The sequence below is a fragment of the Drosophila albomicans genome, chromosome 2L, assembly GCF_009650485.2.
Source record: "Drosophila albomicans strain 15112-1751.03 chromosome 2L, ASM965048v2, whole genome shotgun sequence".
Taxonomy (NCBI): domain Eukaryota; kingdom Metazoa; phylum Arthropoda; class Insecta; order Diptera; family Drosophilidae; genus Drosophila; species Drosophila albomicans.
This window is the reverse complement of record NC_047628.2, coordinates 16010562-16034217: the sequence shown is the minus strand read 5'-3', so window position 1 is coordinate 16034217 and position 23656 is coordinate 16010562. Positions and strand designations below refer to the sequence as shown.

Sequence of the window (23656 nt, the reverse complement as noted above, 5' to 3'; positions counted from 1 at the left end):
ATATTCTGTCTCACTCTGAATTAATCAGTCTCATCAGAAACATTCAGTCTGAATCTGGAATAATATCAGTTTTTTGGAGATACACATATTGTGTGTGGAGCACTTTGAAAGTTTGCAATTTGGAGTCGTGACATAACCTCAACTACGACTATGGCAAATCGGGAGGAACACGTGCCTGGGAAAGAGATGACGAGTGATGGTCAGCAATTAGATGGAGCTGCTCCTCAAGATCCAATTGGACCTGCCAATGGTTTACATGAAGCCGTTAATGTGCAGGCAGCTGTCGCGGGTTTTGAGCGCAATGGAGCAGCGAATATAGGCCGCTCATCTTCGTCATATGGAATCAGCACGTCGTCGAGTTCATCAACTCCTATTCAGCATAAACCGGGCAAACACACAAATGTACTTTGATAGTTCGGGATATGGCACGGTGGTCAACAAGCTCCATATGGATTCATCTCGTGGAGGATTGACAATGCCATATCAAGCGAACACTGCAGCAGCGATGGGTGGTATAATCAATGGATTGCCACAGCCGGGATCAATGGGATTGCCCAGTAATCTTCAACAACCGAATGACATGCACGCTGCCAATTCATTGGCTAGGAGTGGGCCTTTGACGGCCGCTCAAATCAGTGCACGACATGTCATCAGCCGAGATCTACCTACTTTCACTGGAAAGCCTGACGAATGGCTGCTGTTCATTAGCAATTATGAGCAGTCTACGGAAAGATGTGGATTCAGTAACGAGGAAAATCTTATACGCTTACAGAAGTGTCTTAAGGCCAGGCACTGGAAGCGGTACGCGGAAAATTGATGGTGCCAGATACAGTGCCGTATGCAATTGGAACATTGAGAATGCTGTATGGCCGACCAGAAATAGTACACGCCGCGTTACAAGGAAAACTGAGAGACGAGCCAGCGATAAAGGCAGATAATTTGGACTCCGTCATTCGACTAGCCCTTGCTGTCCAAAATTACTGCGCAACCATGTCTGCATTGGGTCTCCACGACTTTTTGCATGATCCTGTCTTGTTAAACGAATTGGTCGCAAAGATGCCGAGCAGTATGAAGTTGGACTGGGGTCGACACCGATTGGCAAATCAAAGCGTCAACATGGCCACATTCGACAATTGGCTTTTCAATGTGGCAATGTGTGCCAGTATGGTAACTCCGTATGATGTCGGACGAACGACGTCAGCCAAAGCTTCAAAAGAAAGGTTGTTTGTGCACAGTGTTAGCGACAACAATGAGGAGACTCAACCGCGACAGCATCATGGAGAATCAGAGAAGACTACATGCCCAAAATGTGGAGGCACGCACCGACTGTCGGAATGTGTCGACTTTCGAGCATTGAACGTTAAACAGCGCTGGGAGTTCGTGAAATCGAAACGGCTATGTTTCTGTTGTTTCTGGCGGCATCTCGTACGAAACTGCAAAGCTAAAGAAACCTGTGGCGTCGATGGATGCAAATCAATTCACCACGTACTGCTGCATACCGCCGCAGGCAATGATGGCAGAAACAAGCTGAATGGGCAAACAGTGCCTCGATCTGCCAACAAGGAGGAGTCTTCAATCATGTTTCATGGAAAGACGGCGAGTAGCCCTCTCTTTCGTTATATCCCGATAACGATCCACGGCAAAACCAAATCTGTGAAAACATTTGCTTTGGCCGATGAAGGAGCTGCTTGTTCTCTAATTGAAAGATCCTTGTCTGACGAGCTCGAGCTAGAAGGACCGGCAACTCAATTGTGCCTGAAATGGACAGGTGATGTTTCTAAGGTTGAAAACAATTCGCAATCGTTGGACATCACTGTATCAGCTACGAGTATGGAATCGCAGCGATACACTCTGAAAAGTGTGCGAACAGTGTCTGATCTCGACCTACCAGAGCAAAGCCTCGACCAGCAATTATTGGAGTCTCGGAGTCACCTCTGTACGTTGCCTATAGATCCCTATTCCAACGTACGAGCACGAATCATCATTGGTCTCGACAACATTAAGTGGACTATTCCGCTGGAGTTGCATGAAAGTGAAGACGACGATGTTATTGCAGCCCGTTGCAGACTTGGCTGGGCTGTTTACGGCCGCTCAGCAAAGGAATACTCATCGATTCCACGCCTGCTACATATTTGCCAATGTAGTGAGACTGGCAGTTTGGATGTTGCATTGAAAGAGTACTTTTCTTTGGAATCACTGGGAATTGTCGCTACGATCAATCCATTACGATCCAAAGACGATGAGCGATCGATGCAAATCATGGAAGCAACGACAACGTTCTTGGCAGACGAGAAAAGGTGGCAAACTGGATTACTGTGGAGATTCGACAAAGTGGTCTTGCCTGACTCCTATGAAATGTGTCTTAAGCGACTAAAATGTCTTGAATCGAAAATGTCGAAAGATCCGCAGTTACGCAACTTCATGCTAACGACGATGAAAAACTATAAGGAAAATCGTTACATCAGACGCCTGGATGATAGTGAGTTGGCGCGTAAAGATATAACATGGTTTCTTCCTATCTTTACCGTCACCCAACCCTAACAAGAAGAAGACACGTTTAGTGTGGGACGCCGCAGCGAAGATCCAAGGAGTGTCTCTAAACGACTGCCTGCTAAAAGGTCCTGACACACTTGCATCATTGATGGGCATTCTAATACGCTTCAGAGAACGCCCAATTGCTATTTCGGGAGACATACGCGAAATGTTCCACCAAGTGAGGGTGCGACCAGAGGATCAGGCAGCTCAGAGATTCCTCTGGCGTGATGGAAACTCGCAACGGCCACCGGAGGTATATGTCATGCAAGTTATGACTTTTGGAGCATCGTGTTCACCTTCCTTGGCGAGTTACGTTTTGAAACGCAATGCTCAACGATATGAAGCTGAATATCCCGAGGCCGTAAAAGCCATTTGCGGCAACACTTTCGTCGATGACTGGCTTCAGTCTGTGGACTCAGTAGCTGAGATGACAAAGCTGGCCCAGGCTGTAAAACTGATTCATGCTGATGGAGGATTTGACATGCGACACTGGACATCCAATTCTCAAGCAGTGGTCTGTGCTCTCGAAAATAGACATGACATGTTGGACAAGCCAATTTGTTACCCAGATGTTGGTCCGGAAAAGGTTCTGGGCATGTGGTGGCAACCTGGAGAAGATTGTCTAACGTTTATGGTGAAGCCAGATACGATCGGAAAGGCTCTGCATGGTCGGCCAACTAAACGCCGCGTCCTGAGCATGATTATGACCATATTCGACCCCTTGGAATTGTTGGATTTTTCAACATACGCGCAAAAATCATTCTGCAAAATATATGGAGGAGTGGAGTCGGATGGGATGAGCCGCTCAAAGAAGAAGACGAGGCAGACTGGCGTCGTTGGTTGGATTTGGTGCCAACGTTAAACAATCTGCGTATAGCCCGATGTTTAAAAGGAGTTAGTGCAGCTAGATGTCTGGAAATGCATACATTTGTAGACGCAAGTGTTAATGCATACGCTGCCGTCGTATACATCCGAGCTGAAGTAGACGATCAAGTTCATTGCAGCCTTGTAGCGTCGAAAACAAGGGTTGCTCCATTGAAACCAATTTCGATACCTCGCATGGAACTCATGGCAGCTGTTTTGGGACTGAGGTTGGCCAGATGTATCGAGTCTGAAATGTCAGTACACGTTGACAAGAAAGTGTTCTGGACAGACTCTAGAGACGTTCTATACTGGATACGTTCGGATGTTCGTAAATTTCACCAATTTGTTGCACTCCGCATTGGCGAAATCTTAGAAGGATCAGATGTGAGTAACTGGAGATGGGTTCCGTCAGCGCAAAATGTGGCCGACGATGGTACCAAATGGACAAGAACGCCTGTCATTAACGAAGCGAATAGGTGGTTCAGAGGGCCTGAATTTCTATATTCGGATGACTCTCAGTGGCCGCAGATGAACATTGATGCGAGCCAACATAGCAATACTATTCTGCAACACGTCGAAGAGCAATTGGAAGCCATGTCACCTTTGAGCTGTATCTCACCAGACCCAGAAAGATTCAGCAAGCTGGAGAGATTAAGAGCCGCACAGTTGCGAGTATTGGATTTCATGCGATCTATTGTCAAGAAGAGCATGGGATCGGAATTAAAGAAGTTACTATTACTTGAGCGGCCAATCGAGATGGATATCATTCTAATACGAGTGTGCCAGGAAACCGAGTATTTCAGCGAGATGAAATGCTTGAAAACGGGAAGCAGTATTATGGATCGGAAGAGCAAGCTATTCAAATGCTCTCCGTACTTGGACGAAGTAAGCATACTGCGCGTCAAGGGAAGAATCGACCTAATAGAAGGAGTCGAAGTAAACCTAAAGCGACCCATAATCCTACCAAGAAGACATCGATTTACATTTCTACTGGTTGAGTCGTATCATCGCCGGTACCATCATCTGTACGACGAGATCGTGGTCAATGAACTACGGCAAAAATTCCTGATATTTGGTCTGAGAGCCTTGGTGAGAGAGGTTTCTCAAACTTGTCCAGCATGCCGGATGAGGCGCGCGCGTCCTAGGCCTCCAGAAATGGGAAGTCTACCGCGCGAGCGTTTGGCGCACCACATGGCGCCGTTCACCTATACAGGAGTGGATTACTTTGGGCCCATCGACATCATCGTTGGACGACGTCACGAGAAGCGCTGGGGTGTTCTGTTCACATGCCTCACAATTCGTGCCGTACACCTGGATATTGCAACGTCATTGTCAACCGACTCTTTTCTTTGTATTCTAAAGGCATTTATAGCGAGACGTGGTTGCCCGCGACGAATGATGTCCGATAATGGAACTAACTTCCGAGGTGCGAGTAGAGTGTTAAAAGATGAAGTGGAGCGTATATCGACCAGGGATGTGGAGACCAAATACCCAGAAATGGAGTTCATGTTCATTCCGCCAGGCTCACCGCACATGGGCGGTGCATGGGAAAGATTGGTACGCTCAACAAAGTCCATTCTAACGGAGATCTTGCCGCCTGGTGGATTGCGAGAAGAAGTGCTTCGTGCTGCGTTGGCTGATGTGGAGGGTATTCTCAACTCACGCCCACTCACATATGTACCACTGGAATCGGCAGACTCAGAAGCGCTTACACCGAACCATTTCCTCTTGGGCCACTGTAGTGGAATTCGTGAACGAGACAGCGAAATCCATAACGGTGACAAGCTTGCCAAAGGATTCAGAATTTCGAGCCAGTTAGCCGATCAGTTCTGGAAAAGATGGATTCGAGAATATCTACCAACGCTTACGCGTCGTACCAAATGGTTCCAACCGCCGCCAGATTCGATCGCCGTGAATGACATTGTTGTTATCGCAGATGAGAATGGCAAACGAAACAGCTGGCCCAAAGGAGTTGTGGTAGATGTTCACCGATCGAGAGACGGTCAGGTAAGGAGTGCCGTAGTGCGCACTCCAGAAGGTATTGTGACTCGCCCCGCCGTAAAGCTAGCCAAATTAGATTTGAAAATTGGTAATACACAACGCGAATGCTAGTGAATTACGGGGTGGGGAATGTTGGCGGGCGAACTAAATTTTCTACTGGGGCTTCGCCAGCGCATTTCCTACTGGGCATTTGTAATCGGTGATTCTCTTTTGTGCATTGGAATTTCACCGTTACGTTCGCTAGAAGTAGCAATGCAGCTGCAAATTTCGGCAGCGTGATTTAATTTGAATTTGTATTTGAGCCCAAGCAGAGGCAAATAATTGTTAACAATTAAATAGGGATTTGAAGGTGTGCGCAGAGCACGAATGTAAGTAAAATTATGAAATTATATGAAATGTAAATAATGTAATGAAAATAATAAAGATTTCAGCAAATTTTGATCCACTACAACTTGTTGTTTTCGAGTAGTGGATTGCTCGAGGTACGAGCAACGGCACACCAACCAAGGCACGGATCCGGTGCCAACAATTATATTTGATTTATTATTGAATTGAAAGTGTCAAACATTCTCGTCTACACTTTTCAAATGACAAAAGTATTTTAAAAAGTTCAACTTAAATTTATTTTTAAAAAATTCCAAATCCAAAGAATGTTTTAGTCGAGATTAGCAGCAGAATCAAAGATGCCCGATGCCAATACAAAATGCTTTCAGAAGGTCACCCATGTGATCTTTGACAATGATGGAACGCTCATGGGTAGAGTACCAAAAGTTGGCCAGATAACTGATAAATCTCTTTGCTATAGAAACATATGAATATCTTTACAGATTCTGAAAAAAATCTATGGCAACGCGTTAAAGAAAGTTGTCGCTAAATATGGTCATGACTTCAATCATGATATGCAGATTAACTGCATGGGCAGAAAATCCATTTCCATTGCCGCTTTATTGATTAATATGTTCAAGCTGCCCCTAACTGAACTCGAGTTTGTGCAACAATACGAAGAAGAGGCACTCAAAATGCTAGCGAATGTGCCTCTAATGCCAGGAGTTTGATGAGCTGCTGCGCCATCTCTACGATCAGCATATTCCAATGGCCATAGCCACATCGTCGTCCAGTGAATCGTTGCGCATTAAATCGTATCCGCATCGCAATCTCTTGACTGTCATGCATCACATTTGTCTGCGGCGATGATCCGCAACTGAAGCGCAGCAAACCGGCGCCAGATATTTTTCTGCTTGCCGCCTCGCGTTTTAAGCCGCAACCCAAGCCGGAGTGTTGTCTAGTCTTTGAAGATTCGCCGGCGGGCATGCGGGCGGGCTTGGCTGCTGGGATGCAGGTGGTCATGATCCCAGAGCCACATGTGCCCAAAGAACTGAGGGAGGGGGCAACGCTTGTCTTGCCCTCGATGGAATGCTTTCAGCCAGAACTTTTTGGTCTGCCCTATATCGACTGCAGTCCTAAATTCTCGTTTGGTTAAGTGACTACATTTTTTTAATATTTGATAAAAATTTTGAAAAATGTATTAAGATAAATCATGACAAATAAATACAAATTTTGTCAATTTAAAAATTATCATCGCAAATTACTAAAAAACTTTAGAATAATAATTATAATATAAATAAAAGCAGTACCAAAAATTGTAGTAGATATTTAAGAAATTCTTTTGTATGGCAAAGAATGTCTACAGCAATCTGGTCTTAGAAGCTTTGGCTAACAATTTGGTATATTTTGACTTCTATGGTATATTTTGAATGTAGTATTTCAACCAAATATGGTGATTGGTTTATTTTAGTATTTTTACCTTTATTCAACGCGTTTAGCACACTCGACTGTAGCTTTCATTCTTGTTTTATAAATAATTTAAAAAAAGACATAAGGACCTTGATTATCGCTGCCTAAATATGTTAAACATATTTACTAATTTCTCAACTCAGTTACCCTTCTCTTGGCAATTTTAAATACAATAGTTTTTTCTTTTATTTTGTTTTGTAAATTGTTTACATGTTGTAGGCGAAGGAATCGCAGAAAAGATGTCACCAGCTCAAGACAAATGTCTACACAAAGTGACGCACTGCATTTTTGATAATGATGGAACTTTGATGGGTAAACTACATTAGTATTTAATACTAATTTAGAAAGTAGTTTAAAAAAGATATGCCTTCTATAGATACTGAGAAGCAATACGAGATAGCCGTCTCCAACTTATTGCGACCCTATGGAGAGAAATACACTTACGACTTGAAGCTGCAATGCATGGGAATGCCAACTCCCAAGTCAACCAGATTTCTGGTTGAGAAACTCAAATTGCCCATTGATGGCGCCACATTCGAGCAAATGTTTAATACGGAAGTGCATCGTCAGATGGGGAAAGTGGAATTGATGCCTGGGGTAAAAGATCTTATACTTCATCTCCATAATCATCGTGTTCCGATGGCCATTGGCACCTCAGCACAGCGGAAAGTATTTGTTCATAAAGCAGGATCACATTGCGATCTAATGCCCGCCTTTCGTCACATTGTCTGCGGCGATGATCCCGAGCTGGTGCATGGCAAACCTGCTCCAGACATTTTTCTTTTAGCCGCATCGCGATTTAAGCCCAAGCCGAAGCCTCAGTGTTGTCTGGTCTTTGAGGATTCGCCCATTGGCAAGCAGGCTGCCTTGGCTGCGGGCATGCAGGTGGTCATGATACCTGATCCTCGTGTGCCTGAGGAGCAGACCAAGGATGCCACAATTGTCCTGCGTTCAATGGCCGACTTTCAGCCGGAGCTCTTTGGTCTGCCGCCTTATGACAACTGTGATCGATTTACGTTTGGCTAGTCGGACAAAATTTTGCTCTAAATTTACGTAAATTTTATATTAAAGGGGATATATTTATAAATTACTTAAGTTTACATACATGTAAAGTAATATGTAGACGCGTTACCAGACCGCAGCAGCAAGGTGTGGAATTAAAGGCTACGAAAAAGATTGTCACACAGGACGAAGAGGAGGGACAGTCGTAGAAGAACACGAAAGAAGTAAGTCGCAAGCGAAAACGGTCGTTGGATATTTAAGTTTAATACAATTCGAAACATTTAAACCGAAACGTGTATTTTCTATTATTCTATTAAATAAAACTAATAATAATCTTATAATAATCTTACATACATATTTACTAAATTTATGTATGTTTTTGTGGTAATAGAAGTATTTTACTAAACTAATTTAATTTTACATAAATTGTGATATTTATACTTGATTTTGAAGACGCTCATATTATATTAATTCTATCATATCGTTAATATCGAAAATACGTGAATTCGAATCCATTCATTATTTAAAGTTAAATATAAAAATTGATTTTGTAGGGAAGAGATTATTTTTAAAAAGTGTCACCAGCATTTGTTTTATATGCATTCGCGACTTGGCTTGCATGACAAAATGCCATATTTTTACCCTTAACAGTATATTTTGAGTGTAGTACTTCGTCGATATTGCTATTTTAGTACTTTTGTGGTATATTATCCGGTATAATTTAAGAATAATATACTTCAAAAATACTAAAATACAATAATATAAACTGGTGTATATATTGAGGACGGTACTTCATCGATATGCCAAATACGGTATTCGCAATATTTCAGTATTAAGAACAATACTGCACAATTTTGTTATTATTCAAAGACTGTCCCTACACCGCGATCTGAAAATACATTCTGTAGAGGAGCAGATTGGCAGACACAGAAGCCGATATAGCGATAGGTTGCTAACTCATAAAAGCAGACTCGCTAGGAGACTACTACTAGCTAGACCGTTGAGGCGATTGAAGCGTCAAGGGTTCGCCAAAACGTTCACCCAATAGTAAACTTCTCAGAAACACCTTAAACTAATATGAGGTTTGGCCCAAACATAAACATTTCTTTTACCTGTGTTGTTATAGTACTATTTTGTTCTTGCTGTACTGGTTCGATACTTAAATAAAGAAGCTAATTAAAAAAATTCAAAGACTGTAGCTTTGTTACTTGATAAATGTAAAGTTTAATATTAAGTGGACTATTTTTCGATGCGATCAATAAATATAGTAAGTATATCATTTATTTTTATATTGATAACTGAAAAATATTTTATTAAAATTAAAGTCTTATATAAAAAATTTATAAGTTAAAATTTAATATTTCATTTATTTTTTTTGTATCTAAACTATATTTACGTCACTAATGTGTTTTTATTATTGTTAAATATTTTTAAGATAAGTATCAATATATTGCATACAATCTTTTTAATAATTTTTTACATTTTTACATTCTCTCTTTCAAGACACTTTGATAGAAGTTTAATACTTCGACTGTATCAACTGCTCTTTATTTAACAAGGAGTTTGCCACACTCGCAAATCGGTCTTCGAATGAAGTGTTTTATACTTATTTACTACCGAAAAGAACTTTTTAACCGCTCAAGTTGAGGCTCATTTATCGCTGCAAAAAGTTGATATGCTGAATGCATTCTGGTATTCATATATCATTATACTGCAATTAAGAATACTTTTCTGAAGTTCTGCGCGCAGCTTCGTTGAGAGATCACGTTAATTTGATTATGCATGCCAACTGTATGAGGTTCATTGGGGGGTTTGAGGGGGAAAATGTTGAAAAGAAAATGCTTCACATGCATTTTAATTAAACTATTTTCGACTTTAGCGACGTGCAATTTAAAATACTTTCGAAAAGTTGCTGCTCCTGCTGCTTCTGTTGCAGCCAGCACTCCACACACTGCCACAAGATGAGGCATGCGGCCTCAGTAAAAGGTGCTTGCTGCAGCTGTCAATTTAGTGGCGCGCCTCCCCGGCAAAAGCTGACGTTTTTCTTTGCCTTTGCTTAGCCTAATGCCCAAGTTGCAAGTTCTGAGTTGTGAGTTGTGCTCGGGGTTTTCCGGTCCCGGAGTTTGCAGCTCCGTTCTGACTGCCAGCTACAGCTTGTGTTTCCTCAGCTTCAGCTTCAGCTTCGACTTCGAACTGGCTGCATGTTGTTACAAAGTTGCGTAATTGATTAAGCAGTTGGCAAGACGGCAACGGAGCTGGCATCGTGACGGCTGCGGCAGCGACAAACTTTGTCATCGACGACAACGACGACGATGACGCAACGAGGCACGTGCTTCATGTTGACAGACGCTTTGAATGCGGATTAGCCACTGGCATTGACGCTCCCATGGTACCAGTATACGTTGAGCACTTAATGAAGTTGCATATGCCAAGACACATATTAGTTGAATTATCACTGAAGCTGAAAATCTTATGCGATCAAATATTATATATTGAGGTATCGAGGTAAAAGCCTTTTCAAGAATCTGAAGTTCATAAATAAGTGAAAATAATACTCACTATTAAAAGATGACGTTCTAAAACAAGATTAAAAATCTTGAGTTTGAAAGCTTTTGGATCTTATGGAAGAATTCCAGATTGAAAAATTCCTTAAACAAGAAAACAGGTTGTTTTTAATCTAATAATCATACCTGAAATAATAATAACTTAGTCTGGAGTCTGGAAAATGACTCCACTCTTTCTTTTACCTAATCATCCAAATGCTTCAGGAAAATAAATGTCATTGATATGGGGACAATATAAATTCACTTTGCTTTTACCTAAATAAACCTACAGATTTAGAAAAACAAAATATAATGTTACATTAATAAAAGCTAACTTTTTCAGTTTAAAAAATCGAATAGGTCCAATTAATTAACAGAAAATTATACACAAATAATATTGAATTTAAAAATTCATAAAAAATTAATGTGCAGCAATTATTTTTGTATGAAATTCTAAATTCAATACAATTTTTTGTTTAATTTTCTGTTTAATTATTTGCTTATAAGATTTCTTAAACTAAAAAAAAGAATGGTTATGAGGTTTATTTGTCGATTTTTTCCTTTTTGCGTATTTTGCTGTTAAAATCATAATTTTTATATGAATCTATATCTATTTTTGAAATTATAATTTTATAGAAACTACGTGTTTCTTATTTATTTATAAATATTGCCAAAACTAAAGTAAATGTTTGCCACCTAGGTTTTAATTCAATATTTTTTCATACCTTTTGCAAATATATAACCAACCTCTGAATAGAGCTGCAATCTGTTACACCTTCAAATAATGGGAAAATGTAATAAATATTTTTGTTCTATGCCAAAAATTGTTGGCCATCAAATAATTTGCACGTCGCTTATTTGGGGCAAAGTGTGAGACCAAACCGCAGGAGGAAAAATAGAAACAAGAGCAAAAATCAAAATGGTAAATCGCAAATAGAAAATAGAAAATAAAGAAATATGCGAGTGGGCGACATGCTGCGTCAATAAAATAGCTTTAATTAATCGGAAGCGCTGCGTCAGCTGTTGCCACAAAGGCTTGGCAAGAAATGCCACTAAGAAAGGGAAAGAGAATGTGCTATATAGGCATTTGAATGCAGCGACGAATTGAGCGCATAAATTATGCACAACCAACCATTTTGGGCCAAGCATTTATGGCCACGTTTTTTGGCCACAAACTTCCAGAGGGGGTTGGGGAGGTAGAGACATGGGTGTAACGGGCGACTGGCCAGCAACAATATGTTGTAAACGTTTAATTTGAACGCGTCTCTAATCGCTGTCCTGGCAACGTGCAACTGCCACCCAAACCTGCAACCTGGTCGCTTGTAATTGCGTTCATTGAATTGTTAACTGGATTCGTTGTCTACGGCCAGCCGCAACCGCAACTTGCAACTGGAGGAGTGGAAAACGGCTGCTGCAGCGGGAAAACGGCTAAAAGCCGTTGTTATCCTTGCGGTTTGTTACAGCCCCCTTTCCCCTTGTGTCCCTTGAGTTGATTTGGGTTTGCTTTCAGTGGGGATTTAGCTCCAGTCGTCGTTTCCCTCCCAAACTCCCATAAAAATCCCGGTCAATGCACATCAAACTTTTGGCTCGCTGCTGCTGCAACTGTTTTTGGCATTTATTGGTATTGTTCGAATGTACCAATTAAAGTTCGACTAGCAGACTGGCAGACTGTCAGACGACCCCATAAAATATGCAAACACGTAAAAGTTCTCCACACACAGTTCGATGTCGATTGCCACAGGACATTAATGCTTAACGGTCATTGGGCTTCTTCTCTGCACTGCAGCGCAGCAATTCAAGCAAGACAGTCAGCGAATTGGCAAACGGTGCCAATAAAAGGTCATAAAACTGGAGAATAAGACGAAGACTGGTCAGTAATACTCTCGTCTCATTGTGCAGCTGCATTGAAAATGAAAAGTTTCAGGAGCGAAGGAAATCCGCTATTGAGGAACTTAATAAATTGTTTTTGAGGTGACAGCGAGATTTATTTGCTCTTTTTTGAGGAAATGAAATGCCTAAATAATAACTTTAATAAAAGTGATCAAATTAGTAGTTTAATCTTCTCTGATAAATTAAATTTATTTATGTTTTTTTTTCGATTTATAAGAGAAGTCTTAATTACACTTCTGCTTTAAGAATAACAGATGGATTTTGGATTTATAAAAAAGTATAAAAATCAAGCCTTAATGTTTTAAAATACAAATTATATCATTATTTGGTTTTATATTAAATATATCAAGATTAATAATTATTAAAATATAATAACATATTTAAAAATTGAGTTATTCATTCTCTATTATTTAGAAAAAAAGGATTACACTTTCGTTTAAAAATATTACAATATTACAAAAATATTACAAAATAAAGAGAACTTTATTAAGAAAAACAAAAACAATATTAAATTACGCATTTCAATAATATTTGTATACCCGCTACCCATAGGGTAGAAGGGTATTATAACTTTGTGCCAACAGGAAATGTATGTAACAGGTAGAAGGAGGCATCTCCGACCCTATAAAGTATATATATTCTTGATCAGCGTCAACAGCCGAGACGATTTAGCCATGTCCGTCTGTCCGTCTGTGTGTCTGTGTGTCTGTCCGTCTGTCCCTATGAACACCTACATCTCATCTATAAGAGATAGAGCTATAATTTTTTTTCGACAGCATTTGTTATGTTTGCACGCAGATCAAGTTTGTTTTCAAATTTTTTGCCCACGCCCACTTGATTGCCACGCCAATTTGGTTGCGATCAGATAAAAATTGTCGAAGTTATTAAAGAAATACTTTTGTATGGGCAAAAACGCCTACTTACTAGGGGTCTGAGTTGCTTTGGCTGACAATCTGGTATATTGTTCCGTCTACGGTATATTTTGAATGCGGTACTATATCGATATACCAAATATACCATTTGGTATATTTTAGTATATTTGCAGTATATTCGGTATTTTTTAAAAATAATACCGCAAAATATATTGCTTTTAATCAAATTGGGTAGCGGGTATCTCACAGTCGAGTACACTCGAATGTAGCTTTCTTACTTGTTTTGTATTATTTTGGATATTCTTAATGTAAGTTTAATGTGAATAGTGTGAGATTGTGTGTGTGATATTTATTCCATGTAAGCCATTTTAATTGTAAATATACTACAAATTATAATGTATACTAAGACTAATGTTTAAAAAAAAGAATTAAGATTTGAACAAAATTTACTTTTTTTTCAGTGTACATTTATTTTCTGGAATAAATTTGAATTTGTTTGACGCCGGAACTTGCTGCCGCATTAACATTATTATGTATTTTAGTATATTAAAAATTTATAGCGTCCCACTGATAACATTTGGTTGCTTAAGCATGAACTTAAGATATTATTTTACTTTAGCGCGGCTGCGAACTTTATACTACTTTTAGTAGCTCTTGGGTCCAAGTGCCAAGCGAATGAAATTGGATTCGCTTTTAAAACGCAAATATGAAAAAGTGTCAACAATTCTACGCTTTACTCCTTATAATTGTGCAAATATGCATAGTGAGTTCACATTGGGAAGAAATTGAAACGCGCGTGCGTTGAGACGTAAATGGAAGGAAGAACGTGATCGCACTACTCCGTCAACTCCCCTAAGAATTCTTCCAACCTCTTGTTTACATTTGTCTGCTGGTTTTCAAGAAATACAACCACAGAATAAATCGTCGAACTATGTGCTTTGTGACGATGCTGGTTGGGTGGTCATTCAGCGACGAACTAATGGAGAGGAAGATTTTAATAAAAGCTGGCAGGAATACGAGGAAGGATTTGGCACCTCTCGAGCTGACTTTTTCATTGGATTGAAGAAACTGCAACTTTTCACCAGTTCAACACGACAAGTGCTGCATATCACATTAAAATTTGATTGGGGATCAGTTGTGGCACAATATGATGATTTTGCGATTGCCAACTCAACATCGCACTACAAATTGGAATCTTTAGGAAAGTTTACCGGCAACGCATGTGATGCTTTAAGATTGAATGCCAATCAGGAATTCTCAACATACGATCAAAATCGATCTCCATCTCATCACAATTGCGCCAACATTTTCCGAAGTGGTTGGTGGTATCCAAACGATTGTGGACTGAGGTTCGTTTAATTTATCAATAAATTAAGGCAAATAATTTAATTTTAATCGTTTTATAGCAATCTCAATGCTCCATTCAATGGTTTCATACGCTGGGAATACTTTTGATGTCAAGTCCGTAGTCATGAAGATTCGCCCATACCCCAAATGGACTTTAAAGATTCTTAACTTTTCGTCTTAAACATTATCGAATTTACAAATGTTACCGAGCAAAATAATTGCATTGATTCAACTATTAAAATTATGAATTCAGAGAAGATGACGAATATACGGTTTTACTTACTGACTGCACTTGTTCTTTATTTAACTGGAAAAATATTATGCGGAATTCTGATTTAAAATTTTTTTACGTATACTATTTAGGATTATAAACTCATGTTATATTAGTTCGTTAAAAAAAATCATCATGGGAATTTCTGCCATCATTTCAACAGTTAATTCATGTGAAAAAAGTACTTTGAAAAGCATAATATAATTTGGGCAAATAAAGTATAATTCTTTATTTGAGAGAACAGCTTAAGTTTCTTTGGAATATCAATATTTTACTTACGTACGATTCGATATAAAATTCTTTATTTGAGAGAACAGCTTAAGTTTCTTTGGAATGTCAACATTTTACTCACGTACACTTCGATATATAAAATTCTAAAAATAAATGAGTGTGAAGCAAAGAATGGGGAAATTATATGATAAGCATAAGTTACTATAATAAAATTTTTGTTGATACTTTTTTTTTAAAGAAAAGAAATACATACGGACTTATTAGAAAAATAAAATTCCCCATATTGTGGTGAATTACCATATTTATGAACGTTTACTCGGAGCCTGCATTACGGATTGGATTCAATATAATTATAGCTCCAACGTAATTCCCAAAATATTCCAAATATTTTAAAAGCAATGTGGTTTCAAGATATAAAATATTTTATATGTTTATATTTGAACGGGTAAACTTTAAATCAAAACCGTGCTAAAAAGCTTTGAATGGAGTTTTTCTCTAACAAAACCTCGCTTAATATGACCTCTGACTAAGACTATTCGAAATTGATAGAATTTCTGAAGCAACATTAAATGATGACATTAAATAATAATGTTGAATTTAATAAATTAAATTTTTAGGGTTACAGTGAATTGATTAATATTCGTATTAAAATACAAAATAATTTGAATCTTTTGATCAAGAAGTAATTTTTGGCAATGAGATCTTAGTTGCTTTCGTTGACAATGTCGTATATTATATAGTATAGTAGTATATCAATATACCAAAAAAGACTTCGGTTTGTTTCAGTATTTTTTGGCACATTAATTCGGTATACTTTAAGAATAGTATCGATTTTATGCTCTTATTAAATTTTCAATGTAGTCGTAGTATATCAAAATTCTTTTTTTTTTGCACATTAATTCGGTATATTTTGATAATAATACTGCACTGATTTGCTTTTATTGCGAAGTATCTTAAAGTCGAGCACTCGACTGCACTATAGCTTCCTTATTATTATTATTTTTCTGGTAGAGCGTAATCGCTTATTTTGTTCTGGTTTCATATCTCGCCTACTACGATTTCGTTTAACTGTTGATTTTTTTGCGGTAAACATAACTCCCAAATAATAAGAAGGCAAAAAATTTAAATTATTTCAACAAAATTATGAATGACTCATTTTAGAATAATCTTAATCTTTCAACGTACGACCATTTTGCGGAAATGCGTCAATAAGAACATTTGTCTTTAGTATAAAAGTTACTTAGTTCAGAAGCGATTTGCAGTTCTAATTGGCATTAAAAAGTGAGCAAGCGTGTTTTTAACAACAGCGAAATATAAAAAAGATGCAGACATTTTTGAAATTGTTGGCGGTATTATTTATTCTCGTGCCAAAATGCACAGCGAGTAGTTTTCTGCTTAAAGAAACTAAAGTAATAGATGATCAAATTAGAAATGTTAACATTGATGAAGGCGTAAATTCTACAAAAGCATACATCGCGCCTGTGGAAAATCAATTAAGGCAGTGTGGAGAAATGGAAGAAAAAATAATGCTCCTGGAACTTCAAATAAATGAAACCAATAAAGCTAATCAGCAACTAGACGAATATAAAAACCAAATTGAAAAGCAAGGAGCCGAAATAAAGAGCATTTCGATTAAAGATGAACTTATTGCTAGCCAAAAAGCTGAAATAGAAGATAAACTAATACTGCTGGATATGCATATTAATAAAACGAACAAAGCCAATCAACAAATAGAAGACTACAAAAACCAAATTGAAAAGAAAGAACGTGAAATACAGAACTTGTCGAATAACAATGGAATTGTTGCTAGCCAAAGAGATGAGATAGAAGATAAACTAATACTTCTAAGTAAGTTCAGTCATACTTATAATAAACTAATTAGCTCACATATATATTTTTTCAGATGAGGAAAACAAAATGTTAAAATCTGAGGTTCAGAATCTTAATGATAAAATTCAACAACTGGAAATTGAACAAAGTAAGTTAAGTCATACTTGTAATAAAAAAATTAGTATAGTTATATATTTTTTCAGATGAATGCGAATTAACAATTCAAAAATTGGACCAACTGAATGATGAATTAGGCCACCAAGAAGGTTTATTAAATAGTAATTTAACTTGTTAATACAATTCTGAATGCAAATCTGCTCTCTTACAGAATCGTGTCAGATGGATTTGGAGTCAGAAAGGTTTGACTCCAACGAAAAGGATGTCACTATTGACGATATGGAAAAAGAAGCTGAGGGCTAATCGTAAATTGTTGGGTAAGTGTTCACTTTACTTAATTAAAGAAATGGAAATAGTAACTGATAATAATAAAATTCAGTTGAGAAAGTGTTTGCCTTTGGCTTATTACATTGCAGAATTTAAATAAGTTTTATTAACTTTACTAGATCAATGTCAAGAGAAACAATATGAATTTGCAGAAGACAGAAGAGGAGAAGAAATCAGTCGAAGAGAAGCTAAGTATGCTAGATTGAATATCTAATTAGAATAAACCTAATAGACAATACTTTTTCCCAGATGAATGTCAATTAAATAATACAAATTTAGTAAAATTAAAGGATGAAAGCTTCAAAGAATATCAAAGTAATCAACAAATAATATTAGGTAAGTTAATCACTTTGAAATGTAAAATAAATACCAATTGAAATTATGTCAATTAAAGAATCGTGTCAGAATGATTTGGAATCGCAAAGAAATGAGTCCTCTTATAAGAATGTGACTATTAAGGAACTGAAAGAAGTATCTGAGTTTAATTGCAATCTATGGAGTAGGTATCTTTTTAAATATATTACATTTGAAAAATCCATTTATATTGTATTCCAAATTCTAGCCCAATGTCAGAACAATAGCGAAGAAGTCGAAACAGAACTTGGTATGTTTTTTTGAATAATTAATCATGATAATCGTCTAATTTCACCACTTTTTGCTGTGGTAGATTCTTATAAAACAAAGTATGCGAACATCAACAATTTAGTTGATACATGTAATGAGGAATTGGAATCGCAAAGAATTGAGACCACTTATAAAAATGCGACTATTAACGAATTGAATAATGCTTTGGGTAGGTATCGTCTTTAAAGGAAATCAATTCAAGAGCAGTTATTTATGTAGCATCGACCAATTAATCAATCTATATTTATTTTTTTCTTTAGATGAGTATAAAAAGAACAATGCAGATCTCAACAATCGGCTGAGTACCATTAAACAATGCGCTGAACAATGCAACGGAAATAATTTCTTTAAAAAAACATGGTGTAAAGCGAAATGTAAATGGTATGTTAGCAGTTCTTACAATATCGATGTTATCTTATCTTCTGTTTAAATTCACATATAAATTCTGAATACACATTAAAAATATTTGCTAAATTTGAATATATATATATTTCGTTTAATTCATTTTATTTCAATTAACAAGGACCACAAGGTATATAAAAACACACACAATTAACAAACAGATCTGTGAAACCTCATACGAATATGACGGAAACTATTTAGGGTTTCGATCCATTCAGAAGTGGTTCACAATAAACTGTGAGAAACCCGGCACCCATTTTGAATAAGCACGATAGTGCGGTATTTTTCTTAAAATATACCAAAAGGTCAAAATATACCGAACTCCCAGAAATCATAAATACAATAGTTATTATTGTATATACCCTAATTTGACTCTAGCTTCGAAATTACGCCTTTTACTCGATTTTTGTCGATTTGCGTGGACGCAAAATAGGCGTGTAAACATAAAAAAGTGCTGATTCTATCTCTTATAATCTTTGAGATCTAGATGTTCATACGAACAGACGGACAGACAGCCAGACATACGGATCTGCCTATATCGTATAGACTTTATAGTCGGAGATGCCTTCTTCTGACTGTTAAAATACATTTCCTAGAGGCATCCTATGAGTAGCGGGTATATAAACAACACAATAATAATATTAATTCATTAGTTGTTTTTCTATAATTATGTTATATGAAAAAATATATTAAAATTTGTACTTGAATACAAATTTGCGAAAATTTCGATAATTCAAGTGGCATTTGCGAGTTCATATACCGAATTTTTGGGATCTAATATATAGTTTAATGTGTGGTATGCATATCACAGTTAATATATTATTATGGACTACATTTTTTGTTGTAGTCAAGATTAGCTAGCGAAACTTCCTGTTTCTTTTAAGCAGGAAATACAATTTTTAAAAATTTTTGTTTTTTGTTTTAAGTTGAGTACTTCGCTACTGATAGCGTTAGGTTAGACTTAAATTTATGCTTTTAAATTTAGTTTCAACGTGGCTACATACTCATCATCAAATTTAGTAGTAATTCGTCTCAAGTGACAAACGGTTGTGAATTCCCTCCAGAAATTCCAATATGCGGAAGTTCCTCAAATTATTCGCTGTTGTCCTTGTAATTGTGCAAATATGGACAGTCAGGACACAACCAACTGATGGAGATTTTATTACAACTACTAATTTAACAAAAGAAGAAAATAAGAAGTTTCTGGATGAAACAGAAGTGAAAGAAACTTCTCTATTAATTATATTAAGTGAAATACAAAAAATCCAGTTGAATACCGCCAACATCGAATTGAAATTAAAGGAACTGACTGATGTAAATGAGCTTATAAAATCTAAAGAGCAAGTTGTCGATTACAAAGATCAAATATCCAAGTTGCATTCAACTCTAACATCATACAAACATACCATCAATGAAAAAAATAAAAAAATATCAAAGTTGGAGTCGGAAAACGATGAGTGTAAACTTACATAAGTTACTAAATTTGGTAGAATTTAATAATTTTAATTATTCCAGATAATGTAAATTATAATACGCTGAAGTATGAATTTGAGAAGCAAAATAGCGAAACAGAATGGCTGAAAAATGAACAAAGTAAATTCCGTAAATCCTGAAATATTGAAATCTGACTATAACACTTTTTTATTTTTTTGTAACCTTTCTAGGGGAAAACCAAGAGAAGGTAGAGAAAACATCGCTTCTAGAAAAAGAATTAAGTATGGAACATTAAATTATTAATCATGGTTTATACATTCCATATTCATGTGAATATGACTCTTATCAGGACAAAAGTAAATTTGAAAGCTTTAAAGAAAAAAGCACAGAGCACATTACAAACTGAGGTTAAACACTGCAATTCGTGGAAAGAGTTATTTAAGAATAAACTCAGTTCTAAGGATGATGAGTTAAACGATTGCTTTACAAAGAATCAACAAATATCCGGATCATCAATTCCTTCCACAAGTCTTCCCACCTCATGCTTAAACCTGACTTCCGGTATTCAAGAGATTCAACTTCCAAATGGAAATCCATATTATGTGCTATGCGATTCGGATGGTTGGATGATTATTCAGCGGCGCATCGATGGAAGTCAAGACTTTAATAAGACCTGGCAGGAATATGTGGATGGAATTGGAGACATTCATGGGGAGTTTTTTATGGGATTGGAAAATCTGCACCTAATTACCAATGCAACACGTCAACAGTTGAATATTTCGATTAAAACTGATTATTCCAGAACAAGAGTTGCGGAATATGATGACTTTAGGATTGGAAATTCAGAATCTCTATATGAATTGGAATCAATCGGAAATTTCACGGGAGATGAGTATATTATAAATGCCTTACAACATCATATAAAAAGGCCATTTTCAACATATGATAGAAAGTCTCCTGATTTGGAAACTGAAATGGGAGGCTGGTGGTACTCGGATGTAGACGATTATTGGTTAGTGAAGGTCAACAATAAATGAAAATAAATAATTTTATCTGATATTCTTACAGCTATCTAAATGCGCCCCACACTGATGCTGGTTACAGTGAGGTCTACTGGAGATATGTTGTAGTGAATGCTGTAACAATGGCAATTCGCCCCTACCTTACCGAACATTAAAGAGCCTCTGCTTATTATCCTATTCAATTTAAAATCAGCAGATTTTCGTATTTTTGCATTGAATATTCTATTATATCTAAAATATATTGTTGTGTATAAATTGTACAAGTAAATAATATTTGAAGTTGGAATTAAAACAATTATATATTGAATATACAAAAAACAAATTACAAGTAATATTATTTGTCTTATGACGTTAGGCCAAAGTAGCTAAATACATTCATCTGCCTTTATGCCACGTAGATCTCACCATCGATAGGGGCCAAATTTACCATTCTCTTTTCAGCATATGTTAAAAAAAAAACTATGAGAAACGAGGTTTATTTTGCGATAGTTAAATATAGCTACAATATTTAGCATTTAGCATTTAGCTACAATATTTTACATGAAAAGCATTGAAAATACTTAAAAGATCATTTTCGGGCATTATATTAATTGCGATGGTGGTCAGAGTGATCGATTAATTTGCCAAAATATACTTTTTGGTTTATGCTTTGAATATTTTTGGTATATTTTCGAAGATGGTCTTAGTTGCGTTGATATAATTTGGTATAATTTGATACTTTATGGTATAATTCAAATAAACTACTATATATCTACATATATATAGTCAATAAAGGCTTCGGTATATTTTAGTATGTTTTCAGTATAATAATTTGGTAGATTTAACAAATAATACCACACTGTACTGTGGACTGTTTTTGCTTTTATTTACAATGGGTTGCGGTTATCTCACAGTTGAGCACACTTAACTGTAACTTTCTTACTTGTTTTCTATTATATGCAAAGATATTTAAACACTTGAGTACAAATTTGGGTAAATGATGATAATTCCATTTATTTCCAATGCCATTTGCGAGTTCACATGAAATGTAGAGCCAAATATCTCCAAATTAACACAAGTATGTCGAATTTTTAGCGACCTAATATATATATTAATGTGTGGTTATATTTTTGTTGAGTACTACATTTTTTGTTGTATTCAAGATAAGCTAGCGGAACTTCCTGTTTCTTTATCAAAAAAAAAAAAAAACAAATTATTTAAAATAGAGTACGCACTCGCGTAATGCTGATTGTTTTAAGTTGATTACTTCGCCACTGATAGCGTTAGGTTACACTTAAATTTATGCTATTAAATTTAGTTTCAACTATTCATCAAATTTAGAAGTTATTCGTCGCAAGTGGTAAACGGTTGTGTATCCTCTGAAAATTCCAATATGCGAAAGTTTCTCAGATTATTCGCTGTTGTCCTTGTAATTGTGCAAATATAGACAGTCAACACACAACCAACTGATAGCAACAACAAGTTACTTAACAAAATTGAAAACAAAGAAAATTCCCTATCAGTTATATTAAGTGAAATGCAAAAAATCCAGTTGAATACCGCTAACATTGAATTGAAATTAAAGCAAAGTGATGAGATTATCGCTAAGCAAAATGTTGAGTTGGAAAACAAATTAAGACTCTTGAATACTGAAATAGATGAACTTTTAAAGAATAAAGAACAAGTTGCCGATTATAAAGATCAAGTTACGAAGTTGCAATCAACCATCAATATAAAAAATGAAGAAATATCAAAGTTGAAGTCGGGAAAAGGAAGAGGGTAAATTTAAATGAATTCCAAATAGTTATTGTAAGTGCAATTTAATAATATAAATTAATTACAGATTATCTAGAAATTACTATGTTGAAGTCTGCAGCTGAAAAGCAAAATAGCGAAATAGAAATGCTGAAAAATGAACAAAGTAAGTTCCGAAAAAACATTAGCAAAACAATTTTTATTTTTGTATAACATTTCTAGAGGAAAACCAAGAGCAAATTGTGAGAACATCGTTCATAGAAACGGAATTAGGTATGGAACATTGAATTTTTTATTATGACCTATATATTCTACATTCAGTTTGATTTTAGATCGCTGTAAATATGACACTATGGATAGCCAACATAAACTTGCCGACTTGGAAAAAACACTAAGCACACTACAAACCGAGTTTAAATACTGCTATTCGTGGAATGACTTCTTTAAGAATAAACTTAGTTCTAAGGATGATGAGTTAAGCGATTGCTTTACAAAGCATCAACAAATATCCGGATCACCCATTCCTTCCACAAGTCTTCCCACCTCATGTTTAAACCTGACTTCTGGTATTCAAGAGATTCAACTTCCAAATGGAAATCCATATTATGTGCTATGCGATTCGGATGGTTGGATGATTATTCAGCGACGATTCGATGGAAGTGGAGACTTCAATAAGAATTTGCAGATATATGTGGATGGAATTGGAGATATTAATGGGGAGTTTTTCATGGGATTGGAAAATCTGCATCTAATTACCAATGCAACGCGTCACAAGTTGAATGTTTTAATAGAAAAAAAAGAAGAAGAACAAGAAGA

The 23656-nt window shown here is 36.5% G+C and overlaps 5 protein-coding genes and 2 long non-coding RNA genes across 9 annotated transcripts; all 7 read left to right on the top strand.

Annotated features, from left to right (window-relative positions):
• The first annotated feature begins 990 nt into the window (after positions 1-990).
• Positions 991-3397, top strand: LOC127565208 (uncharacterized). The gene is made up of 2 exons (XM_052002731.1): positions 991-2479; positions 2562-3397. Exons 1-2 carry the CDS (start codon positions 991-993, stop codon positions 3395-3397), a joined length of 2325 nt encoding a protein of 774 aa, XP_051858691.1.
• A 530-nt stretch (positions 3398-3927) lies between these two features.
• Positions 3928-5218, top strand: LOC127565207 (uncharacterized). The gene is made up of 2 exons (XM_052002730.1): positions 3928-5047; positions 5142-5218. Exons 1-2 carry the CDS (start codon positions 3928-3930, stop codon positions 5216-5218), a joined length of 1197 nt encoding a protein of 398 aa, XP_051858690.1.
• Positions 5219-7328: 2110 nt separating this feature from the next.
• On the top strand, positions 7329-8412 carry LOC117564494 (probable pseudouridine-5'-phosphatase). Its single transcript, XM_034243308.2, has 2 exons — positions 7329-7506; positions 7571-8412. The coding sequence occupies exons 1-2, from the start codon at positions 7434-7436 to the stop codon at positions 8218-8220; spliced, it is 723 nt and encodes a 240-aa protein (XP_034099199.1). The 5' UTR covers positions 7329-7433; the 3' UTR covers positions 8221-8412.
• An 8815-nt stretch (positions 8413-17227) lies between these two features.
• LOC117565573 (uncharacterized) lies at positions 17228-18732 on the top strand. 3 transcript variants are annotated; one of them, XM_034244750.2, is made up of 9 exons: positions 17238-17328; positions 17384-17446; positions 17509-17614; positions 17744-17816; positions 17874-17960; positions 18019-18123; positions 18187-18228; positions 18292-18417; positions 18509-18732. In XM_034244750.2, the coding sequence occupies exons 4-9, from the start codon at positions 17765-17767 to the stop codon at positions 18676-18678; spliced, it is 582 nt and encodes a 193-aa protein (XP_034100641.1). In that variant the 5' UTR covers positions 17238-17328; positions 17384-17446; positions 17509-17614; positions 17744-17764; the 3' UTR covers positions 18679-18732. The 3 variants fall into 3 exon arrangements, with proteins under 3 accessions (XP_051858216.1, XP_034100641.1, XP_051858215.1); XM_052002255.1 differs by lacking the exon at positions 17238-17328 and having other exon boundaries at positions 17356-17446; XM_052002256.1 differs by lacking the exons at positions 17744-17816; positions 17874-17960; positions 18019-18123; ... (1 more) ...; positions 18292-18417; positions 18509-18732 and having other exon boundaries at positions 17228-17328; positions 17509-17613.
• Positions 18733-19849: 1117 nt separating this feature from the next.
• On the top strand, positions 19850-20380 carry LOC117565275 (uncharacterized). Its single transcript, XR_004571850.2, has 3 exons — positions 19850-20109; positions 20166-20243; positions 20315-20380. It is a non-coding gene; the product is annotated as an uncharacterized LOC117565275 (long non-coding RNA).
• A 39-nt stretch (positions 20381-20419) lies between these two features.
• Positions 20420-21284, top strand: LOC127565144 (ficolin-1-A-like). The gene is made up of 2 exons (XM_052002401.1): positions 20420-21096; positions 21153-21284. Exons 1-2 carry the CDS (start codon positions 20420-20422, stop codon positions 21259-21261), a joined length of 786 nt encoding a protein of 261 aa, XP_051858361.1. The 3' UTR covers positions 21262-21284.
• A 1183-nt stretch (positions 21285-22467) lies between these two features.
• On the top strand, positions 22468-23269 carry LOC117564882 (uncharacterized). The gene is made up of 4 exons (XR_007954519.1): positions 22468-22864; positions 22929-23006; positions 23063-23113; positions 23173-23269. It is a non-coding gene; the product is annotated as an uncharacterized LOC117564882 (long non-coding RNA).
• Positions 23270-23656: the final 387 nt, after the last annotated feature.